Here is a 14,711-nt window from a genome sequence, read left to right as displayed (position 1 = left end):
TTACATATCTCGTGGAGTGCCGGGCCTGCTGCATTGTATATATATATATATATATATATTCCAGCACAATCAAACAAGAGGCGGCACTCTGAGATTCAATAGAAATGTTGATAAGATGCAAACATGTACATTTAATTCATCTCGCAAGCCATCGTTTCGGGGCCAACATGCCCCTTTGTCAAGGTGAGTGACAATATAAAGCAAAAACATAACTTAAATATAGTGCAAATATAAGACACGCCAGTGGGAAGAAGCACGGAGACAGGAGGAGAGGCCTTCCACCTTCCCGGGTTACGTGCGAGCATTATGACGTGGACGCCCGCGGACCTCCCTGTTGCCAGGCAACCGGATGCTGGAAGCCCCAGTCATGGCACTGTTGTGACAAAACACAGTGCAATAAATAACTGCCTTAACTGCCGATCTGTGCATAATTAATCTCTCTCTGGCTGTGCGTTTAAACACTTTTTCTGTAGAGCTGGATGAAAATGAGGAGCCTATGCCCATGTTACTGCAGGCTTTACAGCCAAGACACCGATAACATCCTGGTGGTTTATTTAAAAAAAGAGGACGTCAATGCAGCCTGCTCACTGAATCCCGTGATGTCCGTCTGGACTACTATATCCTTTATATTTCTACCCCTAGTATAGCACATCATGAGACAATGGGCCATAAGGCCCTCAACGCCCTGGGTCATTTCGTCCAGCTCTACAGGAAAAGTGTTTAAAATTAAACACATTTTTACTTGTACAACCACGCACGTTGTATATGTGATTACTTGCCCATGCAACATTCAGTACGTTGGCAAAACCATACGCACAGCCACGCATAGAGATTAACTATGTACAGATCAGCAGTTAAGGCAGCATTGTTGGGCAAACCTTCTGACCAGCCTGTGGCCAGACATTATGCCAAGCTGAAACATTCCATCAACAACTTAAAATTTCAGTTGATTGACCATGTCCCCAAGACACTGAGAGGAGGCAATCGTGCAGGAAAATTACTGCAGTCAGAGGCATGATGGATTTTTCGTTTGGACTCTATGAATCCAAAAGGTCTTAATGAAAAGTTTCCATAGAATGTCTTCTGATCAAAGGTTTCTAACATTTGAAGTGACTGGAGTATAATTGTAGATTGCATATATGAGATCTAACAACCAGTCTTGTGGACATGTACAGGTATGTACAATTTTGTGTATATGTTGATGTACTATCTTTTACCAACCATTACCATATGTATTACAGTAATGACCGTTTGTGTTTAATCACGGGCTAATGTAGTCACATATACAGTCATTAAGCATTTGAGTAGTTTATGACATAATTTATATATGCCTCTCTGCAACCACTGCTTTCACCAATTTCTACATTCACCTCTCCAGAGACTGCTGTGTCACACCTTAACCAAACTCTAGTAACAGCACTTGATGAAGTGGCTCCAGCTACCCATCACACTCCACGTAGACTTAGATGTCAACCGTGGCACTCTAAATACACTAGACACTTACAAAAACTCTCAAGAAAAGTTGAACGCCAGTGGCGTAAATCTCGTAGTTCAAGTGACTTTCTCACATATAAGACCACCTACCACTCTTATCGTACTGCTCTGGACACTGCCAAACAAACATATTTTCAATCTCTCATCTCTGCTCAAGCCTCTAACCCCAAGCGACTTTTTAATACATTTAAATCACTTCTTGTCCCTCCCTCACCTAACCCACCAGCCACTGTCAGTGCGCAAGATCTTGATTCCTATTTCAAGGACAAGATTGACAAGATCCGAAATGAAATGGTATGCTCTTCCACAGCAAGTGACCTGCTCAATTCCCTGCCTGAGCCCTCTAACACCTTCTCTTCCTTTGATCCTACAAATGAAGATGAAGTATCTGCACTCTTTTCATCTGCCTACTCTAATACCTCTCCCCTTGACTCTATACCCTCACAAATTAGTAAAGCTCTGTCTACTGTGCTCATCCCAACCTTAACGAAAATCTGTAATCTCTCCCTGTCTACTGGTATCTTTCCTTCTCTATACAAGCATGCAGTGATTACTCCCATTCTGAAAAAACAAAACTCTGACCCGAACTCTCTCTCTAACTACCGTCCCATCTCTCAGCTCCCATGCCCCTCCAAGCTACTGGAGAGACTTGCCTACACTCGCCTCACACACTTTCTTAACTCACACAGCCTACTGGACCCACTTCAGTCAGGATTTCGTACCCAACACTCCACAGAGACAGCACTGACTAAGGTAGTGAATTATTTGGTCACTGCTAAATCTAAAGGACATTTCTCTCTCCTTATTCTCCTTGATCTCTCTGCTGCTTTTGACACTGTTGACCACTCTCTTCTCATACAAACACTACAATCCCTAGGTATTCAGAACACAGCCCTTTCTTGGTTCTCATCCTACCTATCTAATCGCTCCTTCAGTGTTCGTTTCTCTGATTCCACCTCTACTTCGCTACCTCTCTCAGTTGGAGTACCGCAAGGCTCAGTCCTAGGTCCTCTGCTTTTCTCTATCTATACCACATCTCTTGGCAAACTAATCAACTCTTTCGGATTTCAGTACCATCTGTATGCGGATGATACTCAAATCTACCTATCCTCCCCTGATTTGTCACCATCTGTATTGGGCCGTGTCACTGAATGCCTTTCTGCCATTTCATCTTGGATGACATCTCGCCACCTCAAACTTAATATTTCCAAAACAAAATTAATTATATTTCCACCGGCCAATAGTAGTTTCCAACCTGATATCTCTATCACTGTTGAGAACTCTGCAATCACCCCTACCCCACAAGCTCGCTGCCTATGTGTCATTCTTGACTCTGAACTGTCCTTTGTTACCCACATTCAATCTGTCTCAAGATCATGTTACATACATCTAAGAAACATATCCAAAATACGCCCTTATCTTACACAAGACACAGCAAAAACTCTAATCCATGCTCTCATTATCTCCCGCATTGATTATTGTAATAGTCTCCTGACCGGTCTTCCCAAACATAGGCTCTCACCACTACAATCCATTTTGAATGCAGCTGCGAGTCTAATCTTTCTTGCCAGACGTTCATCGTCTGCAGATAAGCTCTGTCAGTCCCTCCATTGGTTACCGGTATTCTACCGTATTAAATATAAAATACTTTTACTCACATACAAGGCTATTAACCAAACTGCACCAACATACATCTCTTCACTCATCTCAAAATATCTCCCTACCCGACCTCTCCGCTCTGCACAAGATCTACGTCTCTCATCCACACGCATTACTTGTTCACACTCAAAATTACAGGACTTTATCCGGGCTTCACCCACTCTGTGGAATGCCCTCCCACGCACAGTAAGACTCGCCTCTAGTCTCCAAACCTTTAAATGTTCCCTGAAAACTCACCTCTTCAGACAAGCCTATCAAATTCCAGACCCACCCACATAACCTTCAGTGCTTCCCTATCTAATTACATCCTCTGTAGAGTATTCATAACATCACATATCTTGTCTATCTTTAGTCTCACACCCTCCTGACACTTGGATAACTTTGTGGGGTATCATCATACAACCCATTAAGAACCTAGCAATCTGGTGGACCATTATGCAATAGGTAGCATCTATCCTTGTGTATCTATGCCTATTTCCCTATAGATTGTAAGCTTGCGAGCAGGGCCTTCCTACCTCTATGTCTGTCTGTTTTTACCCAGTTTTGTTCTATTACTGTTGTTCTAATTGTAAAGCGTAACGGAATATGCTGCGCTATATAAGAAACTGTTAATAAATAAAATAAATAAATATATCTATATGTTCACTATGATTAAGTAATTAGGTCCCAATACGTGCATACATGCAACATGATGCATATTTTTAGGTATGTGCATCAATTATATGCACTGAGGGTGCGTGTATGATGCACCACGATGCATGTCCAACATACGTAGTCTTAGATTGCAGTTTTGGATATTTTTAGATACATGTGGCTCATTAGTCAAGACACTGCATTGATGTGTATTTTATTATTATGTACATTTCTATTATACTTGTTGTTTTATTTCACACACTTGTTATTTATTGCACTGTATTTTGTCACAACATGACTGGGGCCTCCGGCGTCTGGTTGCATGGCAACAGGGGCAGCAGAGGCATCCGCGGGCGTCCACGTCATCACGCTCACACGTGAACCGGGAAGGTGGAAGTCCCCTTCTCCGGTCTCCGTGCTTCTTCCCGCTGGCGGGTCTTCTATTTGCACTATATTTAAGGTATGTTTTTTCTTTGTATTTTCACTCACCTTGACAAAGGGGCATGTTGGCCCCGAAACGTTGGCTTGCAAGATGAATTAAAGCTACACGTTTGTATTTTATCAACGTTTGTATTGAATCTCAGAGTGCTGCCGCTTGTTTGATTGTGATGGATTATCCTATATGTCCGGATGGCACCTGAGTAAGTTGGACTACATGAAAAATGGGGGAGTGCCGATCCTTTTTGTACTCTATATACACATATATATGGACCCCCAAGAGGGAGAAAAGGTGTCGGGATGCCGGTTGTCGGGATTCCGGCGCTGGTATACTGTGCGGTGGGATCCCAACAACCGGTATACTGAATACCACCCGGGTAAAGGCTTGTACAGGCTTAATACAAGCATTGCAGTGCCCGTGAAGTGCATGTTTGCTTATTATTTAATACCAGTGCCTTAATGCAGCTGAAACGGAACAGTCATCTCAGTGGGAGGAGTGCACTGGGAATGCAATGAGCTGCAGGTAACAGACAACTACATACAGTATGTGTTTTCACATGCATTTAGATTGAACAAGATAACTTCCTGTTTTGTCATAGATGCATGTTTAACAATTAATAGTGTGTCATCCTGTACGTGCTGCTTAGTGTGGTTAGGCTCACCGCTCAGTAATATCCTTCTGTTTAATTAAATTGAATGTCAAACAGTTGCACTGCAAAACCTGAAGCTATCATGTGGAAGCATTTTTGCTCTGTGACAACGTTTATAATCTTTGTTAACAATTGCTCTAGGCAACACAAACGTTAATCTTTATTTGAAATCATTAATTGTAAGTGAAAGAAACGAGCTGGAAACAATTACACCAGTAAGAACGATAAATGCAATTAAGGAGACCCTCAGTTCCGAAACACATTTGCTTAATGTTTAAACCAATGAGGTTTCTTAACTTGTGATAATTACAATTCAGTGTCAGTGTACAGGTATGGGATCTATTATATTTAAGGCATGAGAATTTTCTGGCCAAGTAGTTTTTCTTTGTTTGGAGCATCACACCTTAAATACAGGTATATGGGGAAATGTAATAGGGTGTGAGAATCAGAAAGTGAGAGATTTTGGTAAAATTCTCCTGTTTTTTTAAAGTGGCAATCATTTACAAGACAAAACCAGGTTGATTTTGCCATGTAAACGATTGCCACTTTAAAAAAAAACAGGAGAATTTTCCCAAACTCACTCACTTTCTGATTTTCACACCCTATTGCATTTCCCCCATACAGTACTAAAGCACATAGAAAAAGCATTTCCCCATATGGGGCCACTTCCGTATTTACCTGTATTACCCTGGTCCAAATGGCAAAATAATCACTTCCTGTGTTACATTGCTTTACACCAAATTTGGTTATGCAAATAGATGCAATTGGTGTTGGAACAAAGTCACAGGAGGCAATACCTATGATGAACAGTGACACACAGAAGAGCAAACAATACAATAATAATGTTTACTTTGCCTCGGTCAACCAAAAACACAACAGAACTCCTGGCGCTAAAATAGTTACATTTAGTCAAACTGCAGCCGGTTATTTAAGTAGTGCTTACTTCAATATAAAAACCAAACAAAAATTAAAAATCCACGCACTGGATGTACTAATCAGTAAATAAAATCTATACGTACTGTAGCTTCTAGTATAAATAGTTACTAAAAAATATGATGCTCATAGATGCTAAAAGATGCACATTTGCCTTGGTCATCATTGTAAAAGGATATGGTAACTTTGATATTTCAGTGCGCTTTAATCTTTGTGTTGATCCCCCGTATACAAAATCTGTAAATTTGTGTCTCCTCAGGTAGTGTGACACTAGCAGACTGTGGCTTCCAAGCTTGAAGAGTACATGATGAAATTCAGGTCCTGGACCAATCGAATGAGACTGAAAAAATATGAAAAATCTTAGCTGATTTAAAGGCGCTCTAACAGGGAGTGTAGATGAGAAAGGGCGAAACTCCCCAGAACAAGCAGGATGGCGCTTTTACATAAGAAGAGAACAGCACTGTTTATTCCACTTAAACGTCTGGAATATTTAGAATAAAACATCATGCTCTCATACCTAACACCAACTGCTCTAAAAACACATTTCATTCTCATCATAACCTGTAGCATCAATGTACCCAAGTGAAGTTTATTCAGACCAGATAGGGTAATCTATTTTTAGATAAGTCTAATTATTTCTCAATGTGCACAGTATTCATTCTATAAAATATCACACACGTGAATGTGCAGGAGATGAAGTAGGGTCATCAGGAATAACTTAGCCTATCAATAAATGTGCTCCTGCCAGACCAGTTTTATCTTTCACTACTATTTTATATATACAGTATGTACTGTAATACATGGTACATTGATACCAATAATAATTAGACTTAAATAAGCTGATGGAAATGATAGACTAAATCATGTTTAAAAAACATTAGCATTGGATTATAAAGTATTGTTATTCCTCACAGGAACAACAGAAGCAATCTTGTCATTAACCTATAGTATGTCCACACAATATTGGAAAGCACACATACATACCATTGCTTAATAACATATACCTAGGAATATAGTGTTTTGACACAGCAAATTGCTACATATTGGCTTATGTAGGTACAGTAATTATTGTTGCAAATTAGAACCCTGAGAATACACAATTTGTATTATCAAAATAACAGATATGTTTTAAATACATTATCGTATTCAACATTACTGATACCCTCAACTGGTTTAGAAGTTAAACAGGATACTCAAACATTGTGATAAGTTTGAAGATGTAAAAAGTGCTGCTAAATAATATACAGTATGTAATGGCAAACTCAATTAAGTTTACATATTGGTTGGGACAATATAATAGGAAAATACTTTTTTTGGGTTGAGGAATAATGTAGTACCACAAACAAAATAAATATCCACATACATTATTCACAATAAAATATTTGAATTTCATTTCACAATATCTTACACACACACACACACACACACACACACACACACACACACACACACACACACACACACACACACACACACACACACACACACACACACTTTAACTGGATTGTATTTTAGTATTTGATTTGATGACCTCAGAAATGGAAGGGCATTTACATTTACAGCATACCAATAAAGACTCTTTTTAGTAAAATTTCCAGTGATGACCACTTACTTGTCTGTTTTTTTTAATTCTACCTATTGGTCATACACAGTATGTTGTAACGCTAATATTAGCTCAATTGATTTGTCAATGTTTTTCTTTTATCGTGGTGTCCCAAGAAATTCCTTAGTTAGACACAGTTGTGCAACCCAATAGTGGCTTTCTGGCTTAGCATCTCTTAAGAAAAAAAAAAAAATAATAATAATAATAATAATAATAATAGAAAGAGGGGGAATGGTAGTCTTCAGTGACATAAAAGGAGGGCTGAAACCAGCACCCCACCTCCTTCTCTGTCCTGTTCCAGTCAACTACTCCTGTCCCTGGCTCCCCTCCACCTCTAATCTCTGACTCCCAGACTCCGGCTCCACCCTCCTCCTCCTGTGTTCCAGGCTCCCACTCCCACACAATGAGGAACTGCAGCCGCCTGCAGCAAGCTCGCACAGTAGATTAAGGACAGAATATTGCACAGATAGAAGAGGAGAATTCATTCAGCATTTTCTTTCAAAGGCACAGTAAGAAAAAAATATATATTTTGGTATATTTTTAAAATGTATTTTGGGGCCTATTTATCAAAATGATTTTTCATAACATTATGCAGAAACTATAGTTTTTGCATAATCTTATGCATCACCACCGTGCAGGCCCGGACTGGCCAACAGGGGTACAGGGGAAACCACCGGTGGGCCCCACTGCCTGGGGGCCCCTCCTCCTCTAGGGATCAGGTTCTAGACTGTGCACTTGAATTATTTATTATACATATGTTACCTTATGCTGCACAGGATTATAATGTATTCTCTACAGTACATTGCTGTCATTAATCTGGCACATTATCATGCGTGCACTAGCATTAATTACTATATAAATTATCAAGGAGTCCAGACCAGGTACTCTATAATGTTTAGCCAAACCTCTGTGGTGGCTGGCCACACCCCATTTGGAGACTGGCCACACCTCTAATCATGGGCCCCTACCACTGCATACCCCCGGTGGGCCGTTCATGCTCCAGTCCGACACTGCCACCGTGTAAGAACAGCCTAATGCAGGAGATTTTACATAAATTTCCTGCAAAGGGCTAATTACTGCTGCAGACGCAGTCCCCATTATTGCCAATGCCCTGTCTGTAGTTTGCAGTCTGATCCCTACAGATGTGTCCTGCTGTATCTTTGTGGCATTTCCGCACGCGATGCATACGCTATGCTGCAAGCATTGGCAGCTGTGGCTCTCCTTTTGAAGTGAAAGCATTGCGGGTGTGTACACTTGCACCCATTAATCTTGGGAGTTGCTCTGCGTACGCTACGCAACAAGTACGCAGCAGGACACATCTGTATGTACCAAACCCCCGAAAAGCAAAGTTTAATCTTACAATCCCTCTCCCGCAGCCTTTGTTCAGCTCCGGAAAGGGACACTGCTTCGGATTCTCAGGAGGAGTCTTTCACTAACATAAAATACTCCACTAATATGTCAGGAAAGTAACTCACAGAGACAGAGGTTATTGTTACCACTGTACCTGTGAGTTACATTTAGCTCATAGCAGGGATAATCATGTAAAAAATTGGGGAAGTAAGTATTTTACAGGTTGAATAGGTGTCATTATTGAAAAAGTAGAGAATAGGGTAAGTGGTGGTCACGCATGTCAGAAGTGTTGGCCACAACATGTTGGGAGGTATGGGGCTGAATTAAATAAAAAAATGCTTTATTCCAAGAATTAAGAATTTTTTTTATTCTGTTCTGGTAACGTATCTGATGATAGTGTAACCAGAACGAGGGCTGTAGAGAGCAGAGCTCTCTATGAGACGTGTACTAATAGCAGAGACGTGATCATGCCCCCTACCAAAACATATATGAAAAATCAGTAACTTTGGCTGGCCAGTTGTGGGCGGGGGTACTCTGTGGCTGCAGGGACTGAGTGGTTTATTTACTAAGCCTTGGATGGAGATAAAGTACCAGCCAATCAGCTCCTAACTGCCACGTCAAAGGCTGTGCTTGAAAAATGAGTTAGGAGCTGGTTGGTTGGGACTTTACCTCTGTCCACTTAATCTCCATCCAAGGCATAGTTAATAGACCCCTGAGTGAGGGTAAGAAAGAATGGAGTATGGCAGGAACCATTAGGGGGTCAGGGTTACCAGGGAAAGCTTGGGAAGAAGTCACAGCAGTGTAGGGCAGCACATGCCACTCACCCTCAGCGTTGTGAAGGTCTGGAAGCAACGTCAGCTGGTGATCAGAGACCTGGCTCTGTAGTACTGAGAGCTCCAGGTGGCCGCCTCCCTGTCCCGCCCATAACAACTCCTCTTTTCTGCTAGTCGACCCCTTTGTGGCTCATCTTTGTAGCTATCACTGCACAAAGCTGCTGCCACTGACTGCTAAAGAAGAATAAAAAAAAGGTGGTGGTGGGGGGGGAAGGATTGTGGACCTCGGCCAAACCCCCCCACCCCTAAACAAGCTCAGGCCCGGTAAATTAGCATCTCTGCCTTCCCCAGAAGACACTCATGGGGCAGAGCGTTAGTTATGCCCCCCCAAGCTAAAATTTGCCAGCCAACTCCTGAACAGCAGCTTGTAAAAGCCACCACTTTCTGGCATGTTTTACCCCCAAATTTAAAAGGGCAAATCTTTTTAACACAAGACACTACATATTTTGTAATTAGAAACATTGCTCTTTAAATTTAGGGCTCAACATGCCAGGTAGTAAAGGCTTTTAGAAGCTGCTGCTTATTAATTAAACCCATGTGACACAACTGTGAAACATGGAGGAGGATTGTGATGGCCTGGGCTCTTTTGTTGGATCTCGAGATGGCAGATTGCACAGTGACTGGAGCCCTGAACCAAAAGGGCTACCACTGCATTGTTCAGTGCTATGCAAAACCCTAGTGGGGTAATTCAGACCTGATCGCTAGGCTGCGTTTTCTCACAGCCTACGATCAGGTCCAAACTGCGCCGCAATGCGCAGGCGCATTGCACGTGTACAAAGCGGATCGCCGCTCAGCGATGGGTTTGTGCGACGGATCCATTCACACGGGCGATCGCAAGGAGATTGCCAGGAAGAAGGTGCTTCTGGGTGGCAACTGACCGTTTTCACGGAAGAGTGGAAAAACGCAGGCATGTACCCAAATTCTTATCCACAAATTTTCTGACTTTACAGCATTCCCATAAATGATGGAGAAAAGCTTGCCTTAGGTTGCTTACATTAAAGCTATGATCAAAAATTCAGTCTCTGTCAGACTATATGTCTCTTCTGCCCCTGAAATATATACGCTCTCTGTAAAGATTTTAAAGTCACTTCTTGGAGCATTGCAGAATATTCATAGTTCGGTCATAGTTCGGTTAAATGTTTGGGGTTTAAGGGCCTCATTCAGTAAGGATTGCAAATCATTCTAATTAGCTAAATTTGCAATCTTTTGTTCACATACTGGGGGCCGCCCATTGCAGGGCAAGGCCGCTGCCTCCATCCCATTCATCAAGCAGAAATTGCGATCGTATCGCAATTTCTGCTTCATAGCAGAAATTAAGGTTGCCTCATGCCGGCCTAGCTTAGCTGCACCCGCAGGAGGCCTGCCACCATGTTTCTGAACGTGGCGGCTGCGTGTGACATGTCACACATAGCCTCCACAATCACTCCCACACCACGCTCCCTGTTTCAGTGATGTGGCCCCCATTTGGCCGCCTCCGCCCCCGCAGCACTCCGCTTCCACATAGGAAACTGAGTATTGCCGCTCCCACCCCGCAAATGCCACTGCCTGATTGACAGGCAGAGAGCAATTGCATTTTCTGCAGCCCCCCACAGAAAATGCGGGCGCATGTGCAGGATGGCTCAATTTAGCAATTTTTACCGTTAAATCGCATTTTGCGATCAAAGCTGAATTAAGCCCTATATTTGGACCTAAATCCTTTTGCCATGTAGAGGTGAGTTTACCCCAAACTCTGCCAGCAGTACTGGTTACCAAATATGAGGTCAAATAATGAGTTTTATAAGGTTGCATACCCAAAAAGCATACCAGTGCCATTAATTGGTCTATTTCCGAGGAGGGGGAGCCAACAACAGAAAAGGACTGAATATACAGTGCATCCGGAAAGTATTCACAGTGCTTCACTTTTTCCACATTTTGTTATGTTACAGCCTTATTCCAAACTTGAATAAATTAATTTTTCCCCTCAAAATTTTACACACAATACCCCATATTGACAATGTGAAAAAAGTGTTTTTGGGATCTTTGCAAATATATTAAAAATAAAAAAACTAGGAAATCACATGTACATAAGTATTCACAGCCTTTGCCATGAAGCTCAAAATTGAGCTCAGGTGCATCCTGTTTCCATTGATCATCCTTGAGATCTTCCTACGGCTTAATTGGAGTCCACCTGTGGTAAATTCAGTTGATTGGACATGATTTGGAAAGGCTCACACCTGTCTATATAAGGTCCCATACTTGACAGTGCATGTCTGAGCACAAACCAAACATAAAGTCAAAGGAATTGTCTGTAGACTACCAAGACAGGATTGTCTCGAGGTACAAATCTGGGGAAGGGTACAGAAAAATATCTGCTGCTTTGAAGGTCCCAATGAGCACAGTGGCCTCCATCCTCCATAAATGGAAGAAGTTCGGAACCACCAGGGCTCTTCCTACAGCTGGGCGGCCATCTAAACTGAGCAATCGGCGGAGAAGGGCCCTAGTCAGGGAGGTGATCAAGAACCTGATTGTCACCCTGTCAGAACTACAGCATTCCTCTGTGGAGAGAGGAGAACCTTCCAGGAGGACAACCATCTCTGCAGCAATCCACCACTCAGGCTTGTATGGTAGAGTGGCCAGACGGAAGCCACTCCTTAGTAAAAAGCACTTGGCAGCCCGCTTGGCGTTTGACAAAATACACCTGAAAGACTCTCAGACCATGAGAAACAAAATTCTCTGCTCTGATGAGACAAAGATTGAACTATTTGGTGTGAATGCCAGGCGTCATTTTTGGAGGAAAGCAGGCACCACTCATCACCATGCCAAGACCATCCCTACAGTGAAACATGGTGGTGGCAGCATCATGCTGTGGGGATGTTTTTCAGCGGCAGGAACTGGGAGACTAGTCAGGATAGAGGGAAAGATGAATGCAGCAATGTACAGAGACATCCTGGATGAAAACCTGCTCCAGAGCACTCTTGACCTCAGACTGGGGTGACGGTTCATCTTTCAGCAGGACAACAACCCTAAGCACACAGCCAAGATATCAAAAGGAGTGGCTTCAGAACAACTCTGTGAATATCCTTGAGTGTCCCAGCCAGAGCTCAGACTTGAATCCGATTGAACATCTCTGGAGAGATCTGAAAATGGCTGTGCACCAACGCTTTACATCTAACCTGATGGAGCTTGAGAGATGCTGCAAAGAGGAATGGGTGAAACTGCCCAAAGATAGGTGTGCCAAGCTTGTGGCATCATATTCAAAAAGACTTGAGGCGGTTATTGCTGCCAAAGGTGCATCAACAAAGTATTGAGCAAAAGCTGTGAATACTTATGTACATGTGATTTCTTAGTTTTTTATTTTTAATACATTTGCAAAAATCTCAAAAATTATTTTTTCATGTTGTCATTATGGGGTATTGTATGCAGAATTTTGAGGAGAAAAAATAATTTATTCCAGTATGGAATAAGGCTGTAACATAACAAAATGTGGAAAAAGTGAAGCGCTGTGAATACTTTCCGGATGCAGAGCATATTCAGTACTTTTCTGTTGTTGGCTCCCCCTCCTCGGAAATAGACCAATTAATGGCACTGGTATGCTCTTTAGCATACCAAAACGCACAGCAGCGATCAGATCTGAATTACCCCCTATGTCTCTTAAAGTTCTGTATGAATCCATTGGCTGGGGCATTGGTGGCTAGATGTTGATGAGTCAAAGTAAAATGTTTAATTCCATTTCCTTTCTTGAACCCCTGGAATTCAGAGGACACCCATTGTAGATCATTGTAACTACTGTATATATCTGTTCTGGCATCCGCTCCTGTCAAAGACAGTCCTAAGAAAACACATTCATTCTTTTTATTAGGGTTTCATTTTAATTACTTCAGACCATTTGGAGGGTATGTCAACTGCAATCAAAAATATATAGTCCAAAAATGGTCCTGCAAAGTCAATGTGCACCATCGGCCACTCCCACAGGTATAAAGGTGCCATTGGAGGAGCACTTTGCATCTAACAGCCAGGAAACTCATTTTGTCAATATATCGTCAAAATATCAATTTCACTATCAATTCTCATAGTTTCTCACCAAATAGTTCGCTTGTGGCCTTTATGCAGTTTATGCAAGATTTTGCTTTGGAGTTTTGGTGGTATTCCCCACCCTAGTCCAAAACATTAAGTTTCCCTGGATACTGACAATTGGTCTCTGCTCACAGGAAATCTGTGATACATATGATTTCTGAACTTTGGCCAGTCAGTGAGAGCAGGGGTGTACCTAGGGATCTGAGTGCCCCTGGCAAAGTAAGGGACTGGCAGCCCCACCCCAGGGGCAAATGCAGGATTCATAAAGGGAGGGGGGGCAGATATGTGATATATCTTATAGATAATATTCATTGGTCTGTTCGTTTGTCTGTCCAGTTATGCTTTCGGAGACCCCTGCACCCATTGGGATGAAACCAACGCGAGATGATCCAGTTGGATCCTGGCCAGGTTTTAGGGGATTAGGATCCTGGTCAGACCTACCCGTTGGTGTATGCTGGGCAGAACTTTGACTTCTGAGCCTTTAATGAACTGTAATGACTGACTGAAATAACCATAATTCAATGACCTGAAATAACTGTGTGAAATGGAGGTGGGAAGAGAAAAAATATTGTGGAATGAAAAGCCTTGGAATAGCAACATTGATAACAGAAGGAAAACTTTAAACCCATCTCGCAATGTAAAAGTGATTATAAAACAGAACAGAAGCAAAACCTGAGTAAGGCTGCTGGTGACACCCCCCCCCCCCCAAAAAAAAAAAAAAAAAAGACACTGAGCAGATACATTATGGATGTGTTGGAAGCAGTGGCGTAACTACCACCCCGGCAGCCACTGCGGAGGCCTAGAGGCTCAATGCTGCGGGGGCGCCGCCATTGATTCAGAGCAGATTGACATGCGGACTAGCCGTCCGTATGTCAATATACTAAGTGTCCCAAAATGGCCGCCACCATGGAGGAGACATGCTAGATGTCATACTTGACCTCTAGCGTCTAGGAAGTGCTGGGTCCCTCGAGAGCACACAGCAGCACCCTGCAATCCTGCCACCCTGGCATCCCTGGTAGCGAGCATGAAAACCCCTTGGCAATGAGCATTACCCCCTGGAAACAA

General features: G+C 42.4%; 1 protein-coding gene across 10 annotated transcripts in view; it reads right to left on the bottom strand.

Moving 5' to 3' along the window:
* The window catches only part of FAM227B (family with sequence similarity 227 member B), a 1,159,103-nt gene that overhangs the window by 132,577 nt on the left and 1,011,815 nt on the right, over positions 1-14,711 (bottom strand). For all 10 annotated transcript variants that reach the window (XM_063926021.1, XM_063926018.1, XM_063926017.1 and 7 more), the window contains one exon: positions 5,988-6,147. In XM_063926021.1, coding sequence (XP_063782091.1) covers positions 5,988-6,147 — 160 coding nt within the window. The remainder of the gene's footprint in view (positions 1-5,987; positions 6,148-14,711) is intronic.

This window comes from Pseudophryne corroboree, chromosome 6 (genome assembly GCF_028390025.1).
Source record: "Pseudophryne corroboree isolate aPseCor3 chromosome 6, aPseCor3.hap2, whole genome shotgun sequence".
NCBI classification, from domain to species: domain Eukaryota; kingdom Metazoa; phylum Chordata; class Amphibia; order Anura; family Myobatrachidae; genus Pseudophryne; species Pseudophryne corroboree.
This window is presented reverse-complemented; position numbering and strand designations above follow the sequence as displayed.